The following is a 15,632-nucleotide window of genomic DNA, read 5'->3' as shown; positions in this document are numbered from 1 at the left end:
TGAGCACTTGAAATATGGCTTGCCCAAATTGAGGTATGCTGTTAGTGTAAAATCTACACTGGATATGAAAGGCTAAGTGTAAAATATCACCTTGACAAATAAGTAAAGAAAGAAAAGATTCATGGACACAGACAATTGTATGGTGATTGCCAGAAGGAAGGAGGAATGGGGGAAGTACAAGGGGATAAAAGGCAAATAATGGTGATGGTAGGAGGCTGACTTAGGGTGGTGAATATACACTAAAATATACAGCTGATATACTATGATTCTAGAATTGTATATCTGAAATCCACATAATTTATTAACCAATGTCACCCCATAAATTTAATTTAAATTTTTTTACATTGATTATGTTTTGAAGAGATGACATTTTAGGTATATTTAGTTAAATATATGCTATTAAAATTAAATTTATTTAATTTTTACTTCTTTATTGTTGCTACTAGAAATTTTAAAGTACATATTAATGTTATGTCGCACACTAATATTTATCCTTATTTATATCCTTATGTCTTATACCCAAGTAGAAGGCAGTTAAGAAGACATTAAAAATATCAGATGTTGCTAATATGATATCAAATTGATATTGACAATCAAATATTGAGATTCAGATTCAGAGTTGATAAAATAAAGTAGATAAATTTACCTGAATCATCTATTTATATTTAACAATTTATTTTATTGTAGATTTACCCAACATCAATACCAATAGCCTTTGAACACCAAATACATTTTTCCTATTGGTCTGACAATTTATTGCACCAATAAAAATAAAAGCAGAGCAGTCCTAGCTGGTTTGGCTCAATGGATAGTTTCGGCCTGCAGACTGAAGGGTCTCAGGTTCAATTCCAGTCAAGGGCACATGCCCTGGTGTGGCTTAGTCCCCAGTAGGGGACATGCAGAAGGCAGCTGATCAAGGATTCTCTCCCATCATTGATCTCTCTCTCTCTCTCTCTCTCTCTCTCTCTCTCTCTCTCTCTCTCTCTCTCTCTCTCTGTCTCTCTCCTCCCCCCCCCCCCGCTTTTCTTCTTCTCTAAAATCAATAAAAATATATTTTAAGAAATAAAAATAAAAGTAGGACCGATGGGGTTAAGGCCCAAAAGGATTCCTTGGATGCAGAGCCGCACACCAGTGTCCCTGTGTTCAGATTTACTTCAAGTCATTGTCCAACTTCCCTGAGCTGATTAACTGCTGAAGCCTATTTGTCTTTCTTCTGCTATCTCTGAACAAGCCTAAATCTTCCATGTGGTTAATAAACTTCTTATCTTTTGAATACTGAAAATAAAATAAACTTAATCCTCAGGATGGTTCAGTCAAGAGCCGGGGAGCCTTTTAGATATTTCTGAGAGATAGAGGACAGCTAGGTTTTCTGCCCCATGAGATTATCAATCTTCCCCATGCGCGCATGTATGTGTAAGGGTGTTAAAGGTGCTTCTGGGTGATAAATGTCAGTGGCATCGCACAGCGAATATTAATTTCAGTGTTGTCAAGGTCAGATGTATGTCCAGGTTCATTGTTCCTTGAATTTTTAAATTTTTATTGCAGTCACTGCTACAGAAGGGTTTTGTTTGTTTGTTTGTTTGTTTTGTCCTCGGCCTCTTTTTCAGGTATCAAGAGCAAAAGGGAGCATAATTCTTCAACATCCATGCACAATGCTCTGACGAAAAGTGCCTTACATAGACTTCTCTGTGCCTTTGGGCAATTATTTCTACTAAGACCAAAATGTGGGTTTAGAGGAGCTAAGTTAGGTGGGAAGAGAAAAAATAGATGATCACAAAATCTGGAGACTAGCTGATGTCCCTGAAAAGCCACTGGCCGTATGTGGAAAATGAAAGAAATGAATTGCAGGAGACTGTAAATTTTAAGAGAGGCTTCCTCACTTCCCTGGTCAATTCTCACAAGGCCTCGCACCATGTATAATAGAAATTAGTTAATATGTACTGAGCATATACATAGTGCCAGATGTCATTTGCCAAATATTTATGGTTAATCTCCACAACAAACCCATGTGATAGATACTGATATTAACCCCATTTTTTAAATATATTTTATTAATTTTTTTTACAGAGAGGGAGAGAAATAGAAAGCCGGAAACATCAATGGGAGATAAACATCGATCAGCTGCCTCCTGCACACCCCCTACTGGGGATATGCCTGCAACCAAGGTACATACTTTTGACCAGAATAGAACCTGGGACCCTTGAGTCCGCAGGCTGACACTCTATCCACTGAGCCAAACCGGTCAGGGCTTAATCCCATTTTTAAGATAAGAAAAACGTAAACTTAGAGATTTTTAGTAGCTTGCCCTCAGCCACATAGCCTGCACGAGGACAGCTCTGGATTTGAACCGAGGGTCTCTGATTGTGGTGTGTCAGTCTCCAAAGCTTTATTAGTTGGCATCACTTGGTATTGCCTGCATCAGAGTAGCCCAGACCTCTGACTTGAAGAATAGAGTTCTAAATTTCTTCCTTAACTTGTAGTCCCTCCCCACAAAAGCCAGTTTATCCAAGGCAGTTTCTTATCCCTTGAAGCCTAGAAATAGAAAAACGATAATTTTCTTTCCCAAAGAGAAGGTATCTTTTAAGGCAGGATCTTTTTGTCATTATGTAGACAAACCTACTCACTTGACTGTCTGAAAGAGATCGCTGCTTTCTTCTCCTCTGCAGGACTCTTTTATAAAAGCAGTCGCCACATGCCATTTTATTGCTCTATTAAAACTACAAACATCATGTATTGATTCTTCCCACACTGGACATAATACAAGCTCACTTGAGAGAGGTTGCTGGGATAAAGTTACATCATCACCATGGGGAATGCTGAGTTTGCTGAAGACTGTTTCTATGATGCATATCACAGAGAAGTGATATCTTTGTGTACAGAAAGACCACCCTGAAGGATATACAAGTCTCAAATTAAGTGCAAAGTGCGTGAGAGACCTGCCCCTTCCTGGGATTTGCTGCTTAGGCTCTTCCATAGGAAGAAACTTAAATGTATGGTCTGGATAACAACAAAACTAACCCTGCAGAGAATTTATGAGGAGATTAGAAGGCTTAACTTACATCTGGTATTGTGACATACCATGCAGATCCTGGCTCTTTTATCAGGTAGTCTGTTGGCCATTTATGGTTTGTAAACATAATCCAGGTCAGGACCAGGCCCTACGCATGTACGGAATTCTGTGCTTCCCATTTCCCTCTTACCTGCACCACCTCCTCCTGTTCTTCTAGCCACCTTGAGAACCAAGAAGCACAAATATTCTGTCCTTCCATTGTGTAATGAGGGAACCCAACTACGGAAAAGTGTAAGGGGCTCGAGTTCAGGAAACAGTAATATCAACCACCACGTTACTTGGAACACTTTACTTTCTATGTAGCCTCCTATGGTCCTTAGAATGGCCCTGTTATGTAAATAAAAATGATGCGCAGAGTGTTTAAGGAATTTGGCCTAAGGATACACTATTATTAGAGAAGACATTTTGTGTGTGTGTGTTTAAATCCACACATCACATTTCCCTAAAATTGGTAGAACATTATTTGGTTTTTTGATAATGCGAACAAAGTAGAAAAGAAAATTAATTAATAATCCCATGCTTGTGAGTTTTTTCCCCAATGTAATATTAATTGTGCCTTTAAATACTTCAGATGATAATGTATTTAAGTACAAATAACATTTTACTTAAATACTTTATCATCTGAAGCTTTCCCCAAACTGGCTTTTCTCTCCATTTGCCAACTTGTTTAAGTTCTGTTCCAGAAAGGCTAATGTCAAGGCCATTAAACCATCAGTCTCGTGCACACCCATGTTTCCTGACTCACTAGATTCTCTCTTCACACCTGAATTCATCTGTCCTTCCTTTGTCCACCCTGAAATTCTCTATCTTTATTGAGCCATGATAGTTATATAGATTATTTGAGTTTCAGGTTCTCAACATAATGCTTCAATATATGTATACACTACAAAATGACCACCACAGTGAATCTAGTTACCAACTGTCACCATACAAACTTAGACTTTTCTTTTCCTTGTGATAAAACCTTTAAGATGAACTTTCTTGGTGACTTTCAAATATGCAAAACAGTGTTAATATAGTCACCATGTTATATATTCCATCCTGATGACAATTATTTTATAATTGAAAGTTTGTACCTCTTGATCCCTTTACCCCAGTGATTGGCAAACTCATTAGTCAACAGAGCCAAACATCAACAGTACAACGATTGAAATTTCTTTGGAGAGCCAAATTTTTTAAACTTCTTCTAACAATTCTTCAAAATAGACTCACCCAGACTATGGTATTTTGTGGAAGAGCACACTCAAGGGGCCAAAGAGCCGCATATGGCTCGCAAGCAGCAGTTTGCCGACCACAGCTTTATCCATTTTGCCCACCTCTCAATTCCCCTCCCCTCTGGCAGCCATAATAAAATATTTCGTAGTACTGGAGATATCATTATATGCTAAACATATGAAAAGGATGATCATTGTTTTTTTAAATCAGCTTACGGTATACTTTTATCTAAAAATTTAAACATAATGGAAAGTAGCCAAACCCAAGCTATTCTAGGGAGAAAATTTTTAAAAGGAAAACTGTCAGTACCATTCATTAGGTTTATATGATATCAAACTGCCTTTAGTAATATAGAAACTTGAGCACATTTGGCTGAAACTTTAAGTTTTTAGCTCCATTGTTTGATATTTCTTAGGCAATTTTTCTAGATCATAAAAACAATTGCTTTTGTCATTACTTAGAAGTCTCCAGTTTAGATGGTTTGAGACCTCAACTATGCAGTCAGAATTGTACTTTACCCATTCTATATTTCTAGGCAGTGCTTGTGTATCCTAAAGTGCAATGAAAAGAACTCTCCATGCTTTGCCAAGACTATTACTACTTGGCTATGTTAGTGAAAAAATCTGAGGAACCACATGGAAAAGACCTTATTTTGAAGTCAATTCTTGTAATCACTTTTTTTTTTTTCAAACTACTTCAAGTTCTAGGATGAATCACAAGAAGACTACTTTCAATACTATTTGTTCAAAGAGAATTGTTAAAAGTTTTTCCTACTATGCTGTCAAAAATATCCATCAGTCAATGTCTGAGCATATATGCAGATATGTGTCTATATAAGTAATATACAAGTTAGGTCATGTATATCTCACACATTTTATATATGTGTATAGATTTATAGGTATATCTATGCAGACAAAAGCACACAATGGCACAGTTGATTATATTGTGAGTTAGCAGATAGCACCTCTTAAAACCCAAAATAAAATTATTAGGCAATAACTGCTTCCTCCTATCAAATCTTGTCATATTTATGTGGTTTTGTAATAGAAATCGTACCCTTAGTTTGTGCTTCTTGCCAAATTACTGTCATATTTCCTAACAACCTATAGTTCAGTCAAGAGGGGGTTTCATTATGTTAATAATTACATTGCCTGCAGGCTTTTGATGTTACATTCCCCATACAGAGTAGAAAAAGATTTCATAGAAATATCATTAAAGCTGTTAACTACAGTATGAAAAAATCAAAGAGACAATCAAAGCATGCACTTTATTATCAATAAATGCAAATGGTTTCAGCAATGCTTCACATTTGATGCAGATTCAGTGAGATCAGTGGCAATGAAAGCTGCTGCTTAAGTATGAGAGCTTCCTGGTGTAAATCTACTTGGATCTCCACAGATAATTACTTATATCCCTGGCTATCTAGTTTTTTTCAAGTGGACTCAAGAACCTTTTTTTTTTTTTTTAAAGTTAACAAATGCAAAAGGACATGGACTCATCCTTAGAATTCTGGTCTGAATTGAAGACCTCTGGATTATAGGTCGTCATTTGAATGACAACCCATGAGATATATATATATTTTTAATGCACTGATACTAAAGTAGTTCTTAAAACAAAGGATTTGGTGACTGTTAAATTGATGATTTAGGAACAGTAGGACACATTATACTGCACAGTCATTTAGAAAAGACTTTAAATATTCAAATGTTCAACTACACATTCTCTGACACTAACATTTGTCTTCATTTCAGACTTCCAGCTGAGAAACATCAGCATAATGGTGAAAAGACATCAGCCTTATGCATTATTATGAAGACAGTGGCATATCTTGATCTTTCTAAAGCTTTTTCTATGAAAATCTTATGTTCACATTCTTATTTGAAAAGGATTATTTAAACTCCCAAGATATTTTTTAGAACTATATATTTGATAAATCATAATTTAGGTTTTAGTCTAATTTATACAAATATCACATTACAGTAAAGAAAAGTCAGAAAGGTAGATGGTGCTGAAACCGGTTTGGCTCAGTGGATAGAGCATCAACCTGCGGACTGAAAGGTCCTGGATTCGATTCTGGTCAAGGTTATGTACCTTGGTTGTGGGCACATCCCCAGTAGGGGGTGTGCAGGAGGCAGCTGATCGATGTTTCTCTCTCATCGATGTTTCTAACTCTCTATCTCTCTCCCTTCCTCTCTGTAAAAAAATCAATAAAATATATTTAAAAAAGAAAGGTAGATGGATAGATATACATTGAAATAGAAACAGAGCAAGAAAAAGGAAAAATGGGTATTAATTAATATATGCTATGTGATTTCTTAATAATCAGAAGCTCTAACATCTTATAAAACAAAATATCTAGTGATTTAAACCAGATGAATTCAGATATATTTGACCATAATTTGTAAAATAAAATATAAAAATATATTCACATACATTTCAGTTTTTAAACCAAGAGCATTTTATTAAAAGTTAAAGCTATCTCTTTAAAGTGAAATTATTACCATATTTTCTATCATGAAGTAATTTACAATTAGTACAAGTGATTTGATAATAAGCACCAGTTTTCAAAACTAAAATAAATCAGATATATTATCCAATACATAGAGAGCTAACATTTGAAGAACTATGGGAAATATGGACCCTACATCTCCAAAAATACACATATTACATTCTAGAAAACGTTTATACAATTTCAGGGGGTCCATGGACTCGTTGATGTTAAGGACTGGTTCCTATAAGTAGATTAAGAACAAGAAACCATATTTCTGACTCTAATCATAGTCAATTAGAACTGCTTAAACAATGTTATTCTCTTTCTCTAGCTTCTCACACACACACACACACACACACACACATCTTCAGTATGACTATGTCTGATAACTCTTACTTTAATAAAAATTCAGCTAATGTTTATATGCCATTTTAGAGATTAATATGCAATAAGATCTCATTATAAAGTATACTCTGATATATTATAAATTTATATATAGTCAGAAAGTACTGTTCCCCTTGCAAATAGTGACATGTAATACATCTCATTTACTTTGGCATATTTAATTTGTTCTTAGGTACAGGTATTATAATGACTTTCTACTGAAACGCAATATTGAAATTTAAAAAGGTGGTTGGTTAGGCTGACATTGATTGATGAGTTACTTGCATGGATTATGCATCTATTCTGAAATCTTTCCATTCTTTGAAGAAATAGGTAACCTGAATAGAGATGGAGAGAAATTAGATGCAGTTTGCCACAAAATTATTGTCCAAAGGAAGGGATCATGGTGATTATTAAAGACGTCTTGGAAATGATGAGTAGTTAAGCCCATTACCTTTCTTGACTGACATACTAAGATGTGATGAAATGGAAGGCAGAAGCTGTTAACTGTATTGATTTCACATTTAATTTCCATTGTTGAACATTTTTGTGTCTCCCTTTTTCTCTTTCTCTCTTTCTAATGTGCATATAATAAATCAGATATAAAACCATATAAGTTATTCTTAAGTATACTTTATGATATGAATCTGAATAAGAAAGTATAGTCATGTATATATACATACACAAACATATCTCCACAATGAACATAAAACATAATATATTAACTTCAAACCTACATTAAAGCTATAAATCAATGGAAAAGTGTTAGGAAATGTATGAGTTTGAATTTATAGCACTATTGTGAAGAAGAGTAAGCATTTAATAGTTTATGCAAAAAATAGTCTTGGTACTAGCTATGAATGCTATGAGGAGGAATATCTCATAGACAGGCAGTATTTGGGTCTGGATAAAATAAATAATTATATAGATGATAAAAATATGATTTGATGGTGATTCTTTGATGTCTTGTTGTTTATATTCACTCAGAACAGCATAGGTTATTATGCTTTCATTTTATTTTATAACAAAAAGTTAAAGTAGGAAATAATTTAGTAGTAAAAGGCAGTCTTTACTCAGAAAAAGATAATTGGAAACATTGAAACAGCAAATAGAATGTTATCATGTGGATGGAAACTGGTGAAAATACACACAGTTGTTTGAAAATACTTAAACTGAATGCCCTTTTTTAAATTCAGATGTCTATATTTACTGCTTGAAATTCTAAAAACCTAGGCACACTTTTTTTTTTCCTGATAGTATCTAATGACTATTCAGAGAGAAGACTAAATCAGTGGATTAAGAGGTGATCAGAGTAGGTACTACCAGTGTGAACTGAATCCAAAGTAGAGTACTTACTGCCTGATGTTTTCCCAACAGTGACTAAGCTACATGTGCCCATAAAGAAATTACGCTGTGTGCAGAGCACACAGGCCCCATGCACAGGACAAACACAGGCATATATACCAACTTCAGATCTCACCAGTGTTGAGGAAATACTGTTTTCTGAACACTTGCAGTGAAAATGCTGAATAAACCATATCAAATGAGTTAGACTACACAGTTTATTTTAGGCTTATGATTTACGGTAACCTTTGTGAACTATATGGAAAGCTGTTCATTTGACACACATCTATTAAATACTGTCTGTATAAGTAGCATTGTGCCTATCCCTGTGGAGAAGAGAATTACTCTTATTATTTGGGTAACTAAGCGGAGGTTTTTGATCATCCTCTGGACCAAGAGCCAAGACACTAGCAGCCATGGCTGGGCTCAGCAGGGAGGAATCTGGCTCATATTTGTTCTTGTGAGTTGCTTCTTGAGCTGCAGATGTTCCTGTGGTCTCTTCTTCCCAGAGGCCTGACGGAAGTGATTGTGAGGTTGGCATGTCTGGCCCCCCTGCCCCCAAATAGTCCTAGTTTAGCAGGCTATGCATCCCCAGCTCTCTACCATGCCAGGCAACCCTCTCAGCTTGTTCTTCCAGATTATCAGGTGGCTTGTTCTTCAAAAATTCATATCAATTTGGATGGTTTTCCATTACCCCCTTGTGCTCCAGTGGAGCAAATCAGCAAAATCTCCTCAAACATCCAGGCCCACCCCCCCATCCCATACACTCACTTCTCTCCTAGTCCTCCTGGGAAAGCTTCTACCCTGGGAAGCCTCCCTTGAAGGTGTTATATCACACAGAAGGCATTAGGACCTTGGCACTTGGCCATGTTTAAGCCTTAGTCTTTGTTCCCAGAATGAGCCATGCTAGTAGTAAGCAGTATGCTTTCATTTTAGCCAATGGACAGTGAGAAGGAACTCATTCAGTTAATACTTTCCCTGTCACTGGGCTGCACAGATATGGTCTGTGAGCTTCCAAAACTCTGCACCCCTCACATGCATCCAAATTATAGAAGCATTCAAAATGTTTAATTTTTCATAATGTTGTTTCAACTATTGTACTTTGCAAATGCAGTTGAAAATGTCAGTGGGAAAGTTTTTAATTTGCTTTGCTTTGTTTTTCCCCATGAAGCAAAATGCCTCCTTTGTTATAATCTAATTCTAATTGTATCACTATAAGCTTTGACACAAGGCAAGAATCCCTGTTGCTCAGTATTGTCTACTGAAGGCCCCTTTGTAGAAGAGGGGATTTTCCACAGAGAAATGATCTCTTCCTGGAAGAAGAGCAGCATGGGGTGCTCTCATACAATGTCTTTCTAAGTGCAACTGTTTGGGATCTAGAGGTCTACTTGTGGAAGAAAGGATGCATAAAGAAGAACAGGGAATGCACTAATGAACCTATTTCAATGGCTTGAAATAGGCAGCGTCTCTGTAGAATCATGAAAGATATGTATCGGTATATTTTGGTATATGTATGCATGTATGCATTTGTGTATGTATGTATGTATATACACACACATATGTTTCCTAATTGGTGAAAGGATTAAAAGCAAGGACAACTGAACTGCAATGAGCAATCTAACACCCTGACATTTGTCTTGGATACCATTCCCTGAGAAAGGAACCAAAAATCTTTGGAAAAATGTGATTCCAGGCTGGGGCCGGATCAAGATGGACTTATAATGTATTATGCTAGGAAGAAAGGAAGTGCTCCTGTTAAGGATGGGGCATGTCATAGGACAGAAGATTAAAGGGGGCCCACTGGCAACATCTGGCATAATTCAAACACCCAAATTATTTAGTGCCAGTGCTGACCAGCAGACCCTGAGCAACGGATGAATAGATTCACCTGATACATGTTTCTGTGAAGAGAAAGCTAAGGGGCTTGTTTGGCTTTAGAAACCAAAACAGCCCCGATTGCCTGCCTCCTTAGCCTTTTATTGTCACAACAGCTTGAACTAAAATTAACCTCAAGACACAATCAGCAGGGTGAGCATCCTTGAGAAAGCAAATGCTCACAGGCTGGGTATAAAGACTAAACATAGAGATTCCAGCAAAACACCCAGGGGATCAGACTTGTTTGGAAAAGTCAAGGTAGGGGCTGCCGCCTCCGGCAAGGTCCCTGACCTTTCGGAGAATCCTCCTCACAGACTTTCCAGCCAAGTCCTGTGCTTCCCACAATTAAGAACAATAATAAATTGTAGACTATGATAAGGAACCCATGTCCGCATAACAATAATAGATACATCAATAGAGAAAAATACCGGCTCTTGCTTAGAATCGAATGCTGAGTGGCAAGTTGCTAATTCAGAAGTGCTTGAATAGAAAAGCAATCACCCTGGTAAATACTGATTCCATCAAGAGCCATGAGTAGATGCTGACTCTAAGGGAAGCTGCTAAAGAACATGATATTTACCTGGTCCTGCTGTAGTCATTTCCCAGCAGATTGCTTATTAGCTGAAATGGTGGAGCATGGGTCAGAGTCCGGGTGAGAGTGCAGGTTGGGCAGTTAGTTCCACCATGGAGAAACCTGACAGCACCTTGACCAGATATCCAACATTCACATCTGAATGACTGAGAGAGATCTTGTGTCTCTGGAGGTGATGCCCTGAGAAGGACAGACTTCTCTTCATGTTTCATCCCCAGCTGGAATGTATAACCTAAATTCAACATGAAGAAACATTCTATTAATTAAAAAAAAAGACTATAGTTTGCAAACATGGCTTAAAGATAAAGAAAAAATCTGGAACTGTTCCAGTGTAAAGCAGACTGAAGGGACCAGCAGAGGAAAAGGTAGAGAAATGCTACATCAGTAACAACGTTGGGTCAGTTGGCATGATTGCAATACAGATGAAGATTAGATAAAACTACTGAATGAATATGAAATGCACTGAATAACTATATTATTCATGTACACATTAGCTCTTCAGAAATATGCACTAAAATTTACAGGGTAAAGAGCTAAGATGTGTATAACTTAATCTGAATAGAAAAAAATATATATATATATATTCTTTCTATCAAGAGAAAATAGATAAATAGCCTCAAAATATGTATTTATATAGGTTATAGGTAGAATTTATCACTTACTACACATTTAATAGGTGGTAATATAATCTATAAATATATAGAGAGAGGAAGACTATATATGAATAGTGAGGTAGATAATGATAAAATATACAGAGCAGTGTTAACCATGGGTATATCTGGATAAAGGAAATGCGGGTGTTCTTTGTATTACTCTCATTGTTAAAATTGTAGGTTTAAAATAATTTCTAAGTAAGTTTTGAAGAAGTTCTTAACAGTCATTTGTAAGGGTGAAAAGAATGCTATTGTCAGTAATAATGGTTCTCAAGATTTGAAAACTGGTGGGAAAATATGTGAAAGTGACATAAAATGTGTGTTTCTGACATGAATATATTTATTTCCCCAAAATGAATGTGTGAGCAGTAATGCCTTAAGGTTGTTGGGTTTCATGGAACAAATTCTGAAAAATGATCCTAAGACATAGGTGCCAGGCAGATCTAAGAAAGGTATCATTAGATGTGTCAGCCATATGATAATTTGATATGGAAGTTCAGACTCATAAAAACTGTAATATGGACCTTTAATGTACAGCTGTCCAAAGCTAGGTGGTATCCAAAAACATACACAGCATGCTAAGCTAACATAATTACACTTGCAGTGCTAAGACTTTATTTATTTTAGATTGTAATAGCATGGCTATTTTCCATTTACCATTCACAATCCATACATGTTATATTTAGGTATATTTGCATAAACAAAAAAAATTAGGCACAAGTTCAACATTTGCAACGCTGGAATCTGAAGGATTTTCTTAACTCATTTTGTACCTAGACCTGATCTTATGCTAAACTATGGGTAGTCTTTAATAATTCTATTAGGTATAAATATATACTTTGTTGAAAATATATGATTTGGTAACAGGGTACTACCACAGATCCAACCAGGGATTTTACATAAAACTCCGCATACCCACCATCTTAGCTTTCTAACATTTGAAAATTTCTCGATCTGAAAATACATCTGGACACAGTGTATGCTTAAGTAAATGTAGACTTGTGCTGTCTAATTATGCTGATGTGAAAGTTACTTACCCTTGATTGAATTAATAGTTATGAGAGTAAATGGAATACTAGAAAGTAAAATGGAAAATTAAATCCTGCAATTGATATAAAGGACCCAGAATTGGGCAAGACCTTCAAACACTGACTAAAGACAATGAGTGTGGTCAATTATCCATAGCTGTGCTGCTGACTGGCATGATAAGTGGAACGAAGATGTCTAAGTATTTTCATGGTAGTTTCTCTTTCCCCTCCGCAGTCATTAGCAAGACATGGGCAAAGCCACACTGGCACGGTGGAACTTTCTCCACTTGAAGAATTTCTATTAAAAACCCTCTTTTTCTCCTATTATCCTAGTCACTTATACTCCTTGACCAGTTTCTTCAACTGTAAAATCAAATAAGAAATGTAGATGAATATAAGTCCTCTTCTGAATATGAAAATGAGAAATAACTCTAAAACGTTACTACATGTATTTTATGGTTTTCTATTCTTATTTCGTATGGTTTTAAAGATACTACATGCTGCTATAATTTCCTCAAACCGTAAAATATGCAATTCTGAATGTTTGGAGAAAGAGAACCCTCTTGTACTAATTCATTTCTCTTGTACACAGTGCAAGTTCCAGGGCCCGTAGAAAACCTGCAGGCTGTATCTACCTCACCTACCTCAATTCTTGTTACCTGGGAACCCCCTGCCTATGCAAATGGTCCAGTTCAAGGTTACAGATTGTTCTGCACTGAGGTGTCTACTGGGAAGGAACAGGTAGGCAAGGGAATGGGTCCCACTGCTGCCACTTGTTGGTTTGGCTCTAGGGCTGGAGAAATAGGCACTTGTAAGCTACTGATGTCCAGTCCAGTGTCCAGCATATTAATTAATCAGCTGATCAGTTTTTAAGTACCTGTTACTTGAGATGTTAAGCTACTTAATTGAATTCTGGTGCTGAGAGAGGCCAATGGGTAATGAGATGAATCAGAAAGGATACCAATGTTTTGTGTGAGTATGTAAGTGCCCAGGCCAGTGAAACCACATTTGTATTAACCCATCTGGTCCCAGGAAGCATTTGTATCTTCAGTCCTTTCCTTAAGGGAGGATTTATCTCATTGTCAATGTCATCACCCAAGTTGCTATTTTTATTCTTATCTATTTGATGGTGTGTCTGTCTTCTCTCCATATCAGACTGTCACCTGTCACTTTTTTTTTTCAGTCTACTTTACTCCAGAAGGCTACCTGTCTCTTTCTTACATTTCCCCCTATCTGTGGTTAGTACAGACATCTGAGAATAAGCCAATTGGATTTCAGATAAAGTAAGAGTGACAGTGTTAGGGAGACTCATGAGACTCAGCAATTCTCCTTTGTGACTGATATGACTATTGCTATTTTTCTATTGATTTTTAGAGAGAAGGAAAAGGAGAGAGAGAGAGAGAGAGAGAGAGAGAGAGAGAGAGAGAGAGAGAGAGAGAGACATTGGTGTGAGAGAGACACATTGATTGGTTGCCTCCTGTACACACACGACCAGGGCTGGTGAACCTACAACCAAGGTACGTGCCCTGACCGGAATCAAACCCAGGACCCTTCAGTCCACGGACTGACACTCTATCCACTGAGCCAAACTGGATAGGGCTTATGACTATTGGGATGTTTACTTCCAGATTCTCAAATTCACGTGGGAAAAATTGTATCGGCAAGTATGTAGTTAAATGGGAAAGACAGAGAGATGACCATGGGACAGCCGAGATCTTAGGTCATTGTGAAGTTTCCAAGCCTACTGTGTTCTTCGTGCTTCCCCATAAACTGTGTGATAGAGGTTTTTTTTCATTTAGAAACTGTTTTTGCAGCAGTTTTATTCAGAAATAGTTCTAATTCCCAAGTCATGTTGTAAAATAAGAATCGCTAAGAGTCCCTCCTATGTAATCATTCATTCCACTGTCTGTGCTTGCCCTTTAGCTCTTAGTTTCATCTTTCTATTCTATCTACTTTTCTACATATTTTAGCTCTTCAATAATGCATATCACCAATCTATTTAAATAAATCCCAAAATGATGTTAGCCAAGATAGATGTGAGTGAGAGGATCCTAGCGGAGAGCTAAATAATGGGTCTTCTGGAGCAAACTGGCTGTGATTGCTCAGTGACCTTGACCTTCAGCACCTCATTTCTGCAGCGCTGAAGTGCTGAAAGCAGCCCCCAGCCTGCCTCACAGCATCCAGGCAGACTCAAATGGTGGCAAACTCTCTGTCAGTTTCAAGAGACAGAGAGTCTGTTTCCACTAAGGAAGAAGGAAGTCTGCTGATTCCCGGGGAGCTACCCACTTAGAGTGTAGGAGCAGCGCTCTGTTCCCCTGAATGTAATGGCTGCCTCCTGCTTGTCAGGGTCTCAGTGTGGCCACTCTATTCAACACCTTAGGTGGTGTTAAACAGATTGGAACTTAATGACTGTGAAAGCAGCACAGTGCTGTTTTCACCAGGAGTCTGCAGAGAGGTCTGGGCTTCCGTGGGAGAGTGAGTGTCCCAAGCAGATTTTACAATTCATTCTAAGACCGGAGGGTAGTTGCGAGAGTAGGATTAATATCCAATTTACTGACTAATCAGAATGGCTGCCATTTTGACTTCCATGTGCCTCTTGAATAACAGTTGTTTTATGTCTCCAGAATATAGAGGTTGATGGACTGTCTTATAAGCTGGAAGGCCTGAAAAAATTCACAGAATATAGTCTTCGATTCCTGGCTTATAATCGCTATGGGCCAGGAGTCTCTACTGATGATGTGACGGTGGTTACGCTTTCTGATGGTAAGTTATAGCCAGTAACACTTGACTCACATAGTTGTCATGTCACTTGTTTATGTCACTATTTCATGTCATATTTTATGTTATGTTTACACATATTTTGTCACTTTCACACCATAATCAAATAATATGGTGTCTGTGTCAGAGATTTCATTTTCAAGGTTTCACAACTAAAACTTGTTGGAATATATTAGCATATATTAGAATTTGAGCTACTTCA

General features: G+C 37.1%; 1 protein-coding gene across 1 annotated transcript in view; it reads left to right on the top strand.

The window, feature by feature from the left end:
- The window catches only part of DCC (DCC netrin 1 receptor), an 893,480-nt gene that overhangs the window by 658,741 nt on the left and 219,107 nt on the right, over window positions 1-15,632 (top strand). Inside the window, exons 10-11 of the mRNA XM_084888913.1 lie at window positions 13,245-13,393; window positions 15,277-15,415. Coding sequence (XP_084745039.1) covers window positions 13,245-13,393; window positions 15,277-15,415 — 288 coding nt within the window. The remainder of the gene's footprint in view (window positions 1-13,244; window positions 13,394-15,276; window positions 15,416-15,632) is intronic.

Source organism: Pipistrellus hanaki (genome assembly GCF_964339955.1).
Source record: "Pipistrellus hanaki genome assembly, chromosome: 6".
Lineage (NCBI taxonomy): Eukaryota > Metazoa > Chordata > Mammalia > Chiroptera > Vespertilionidae > Pipistrellus > Pipistrellus hanaki.
Note: the sequence above shows the minus strand (reverse complement) of the source record. Positions and strands in the feature narration are given on the sequence as shown.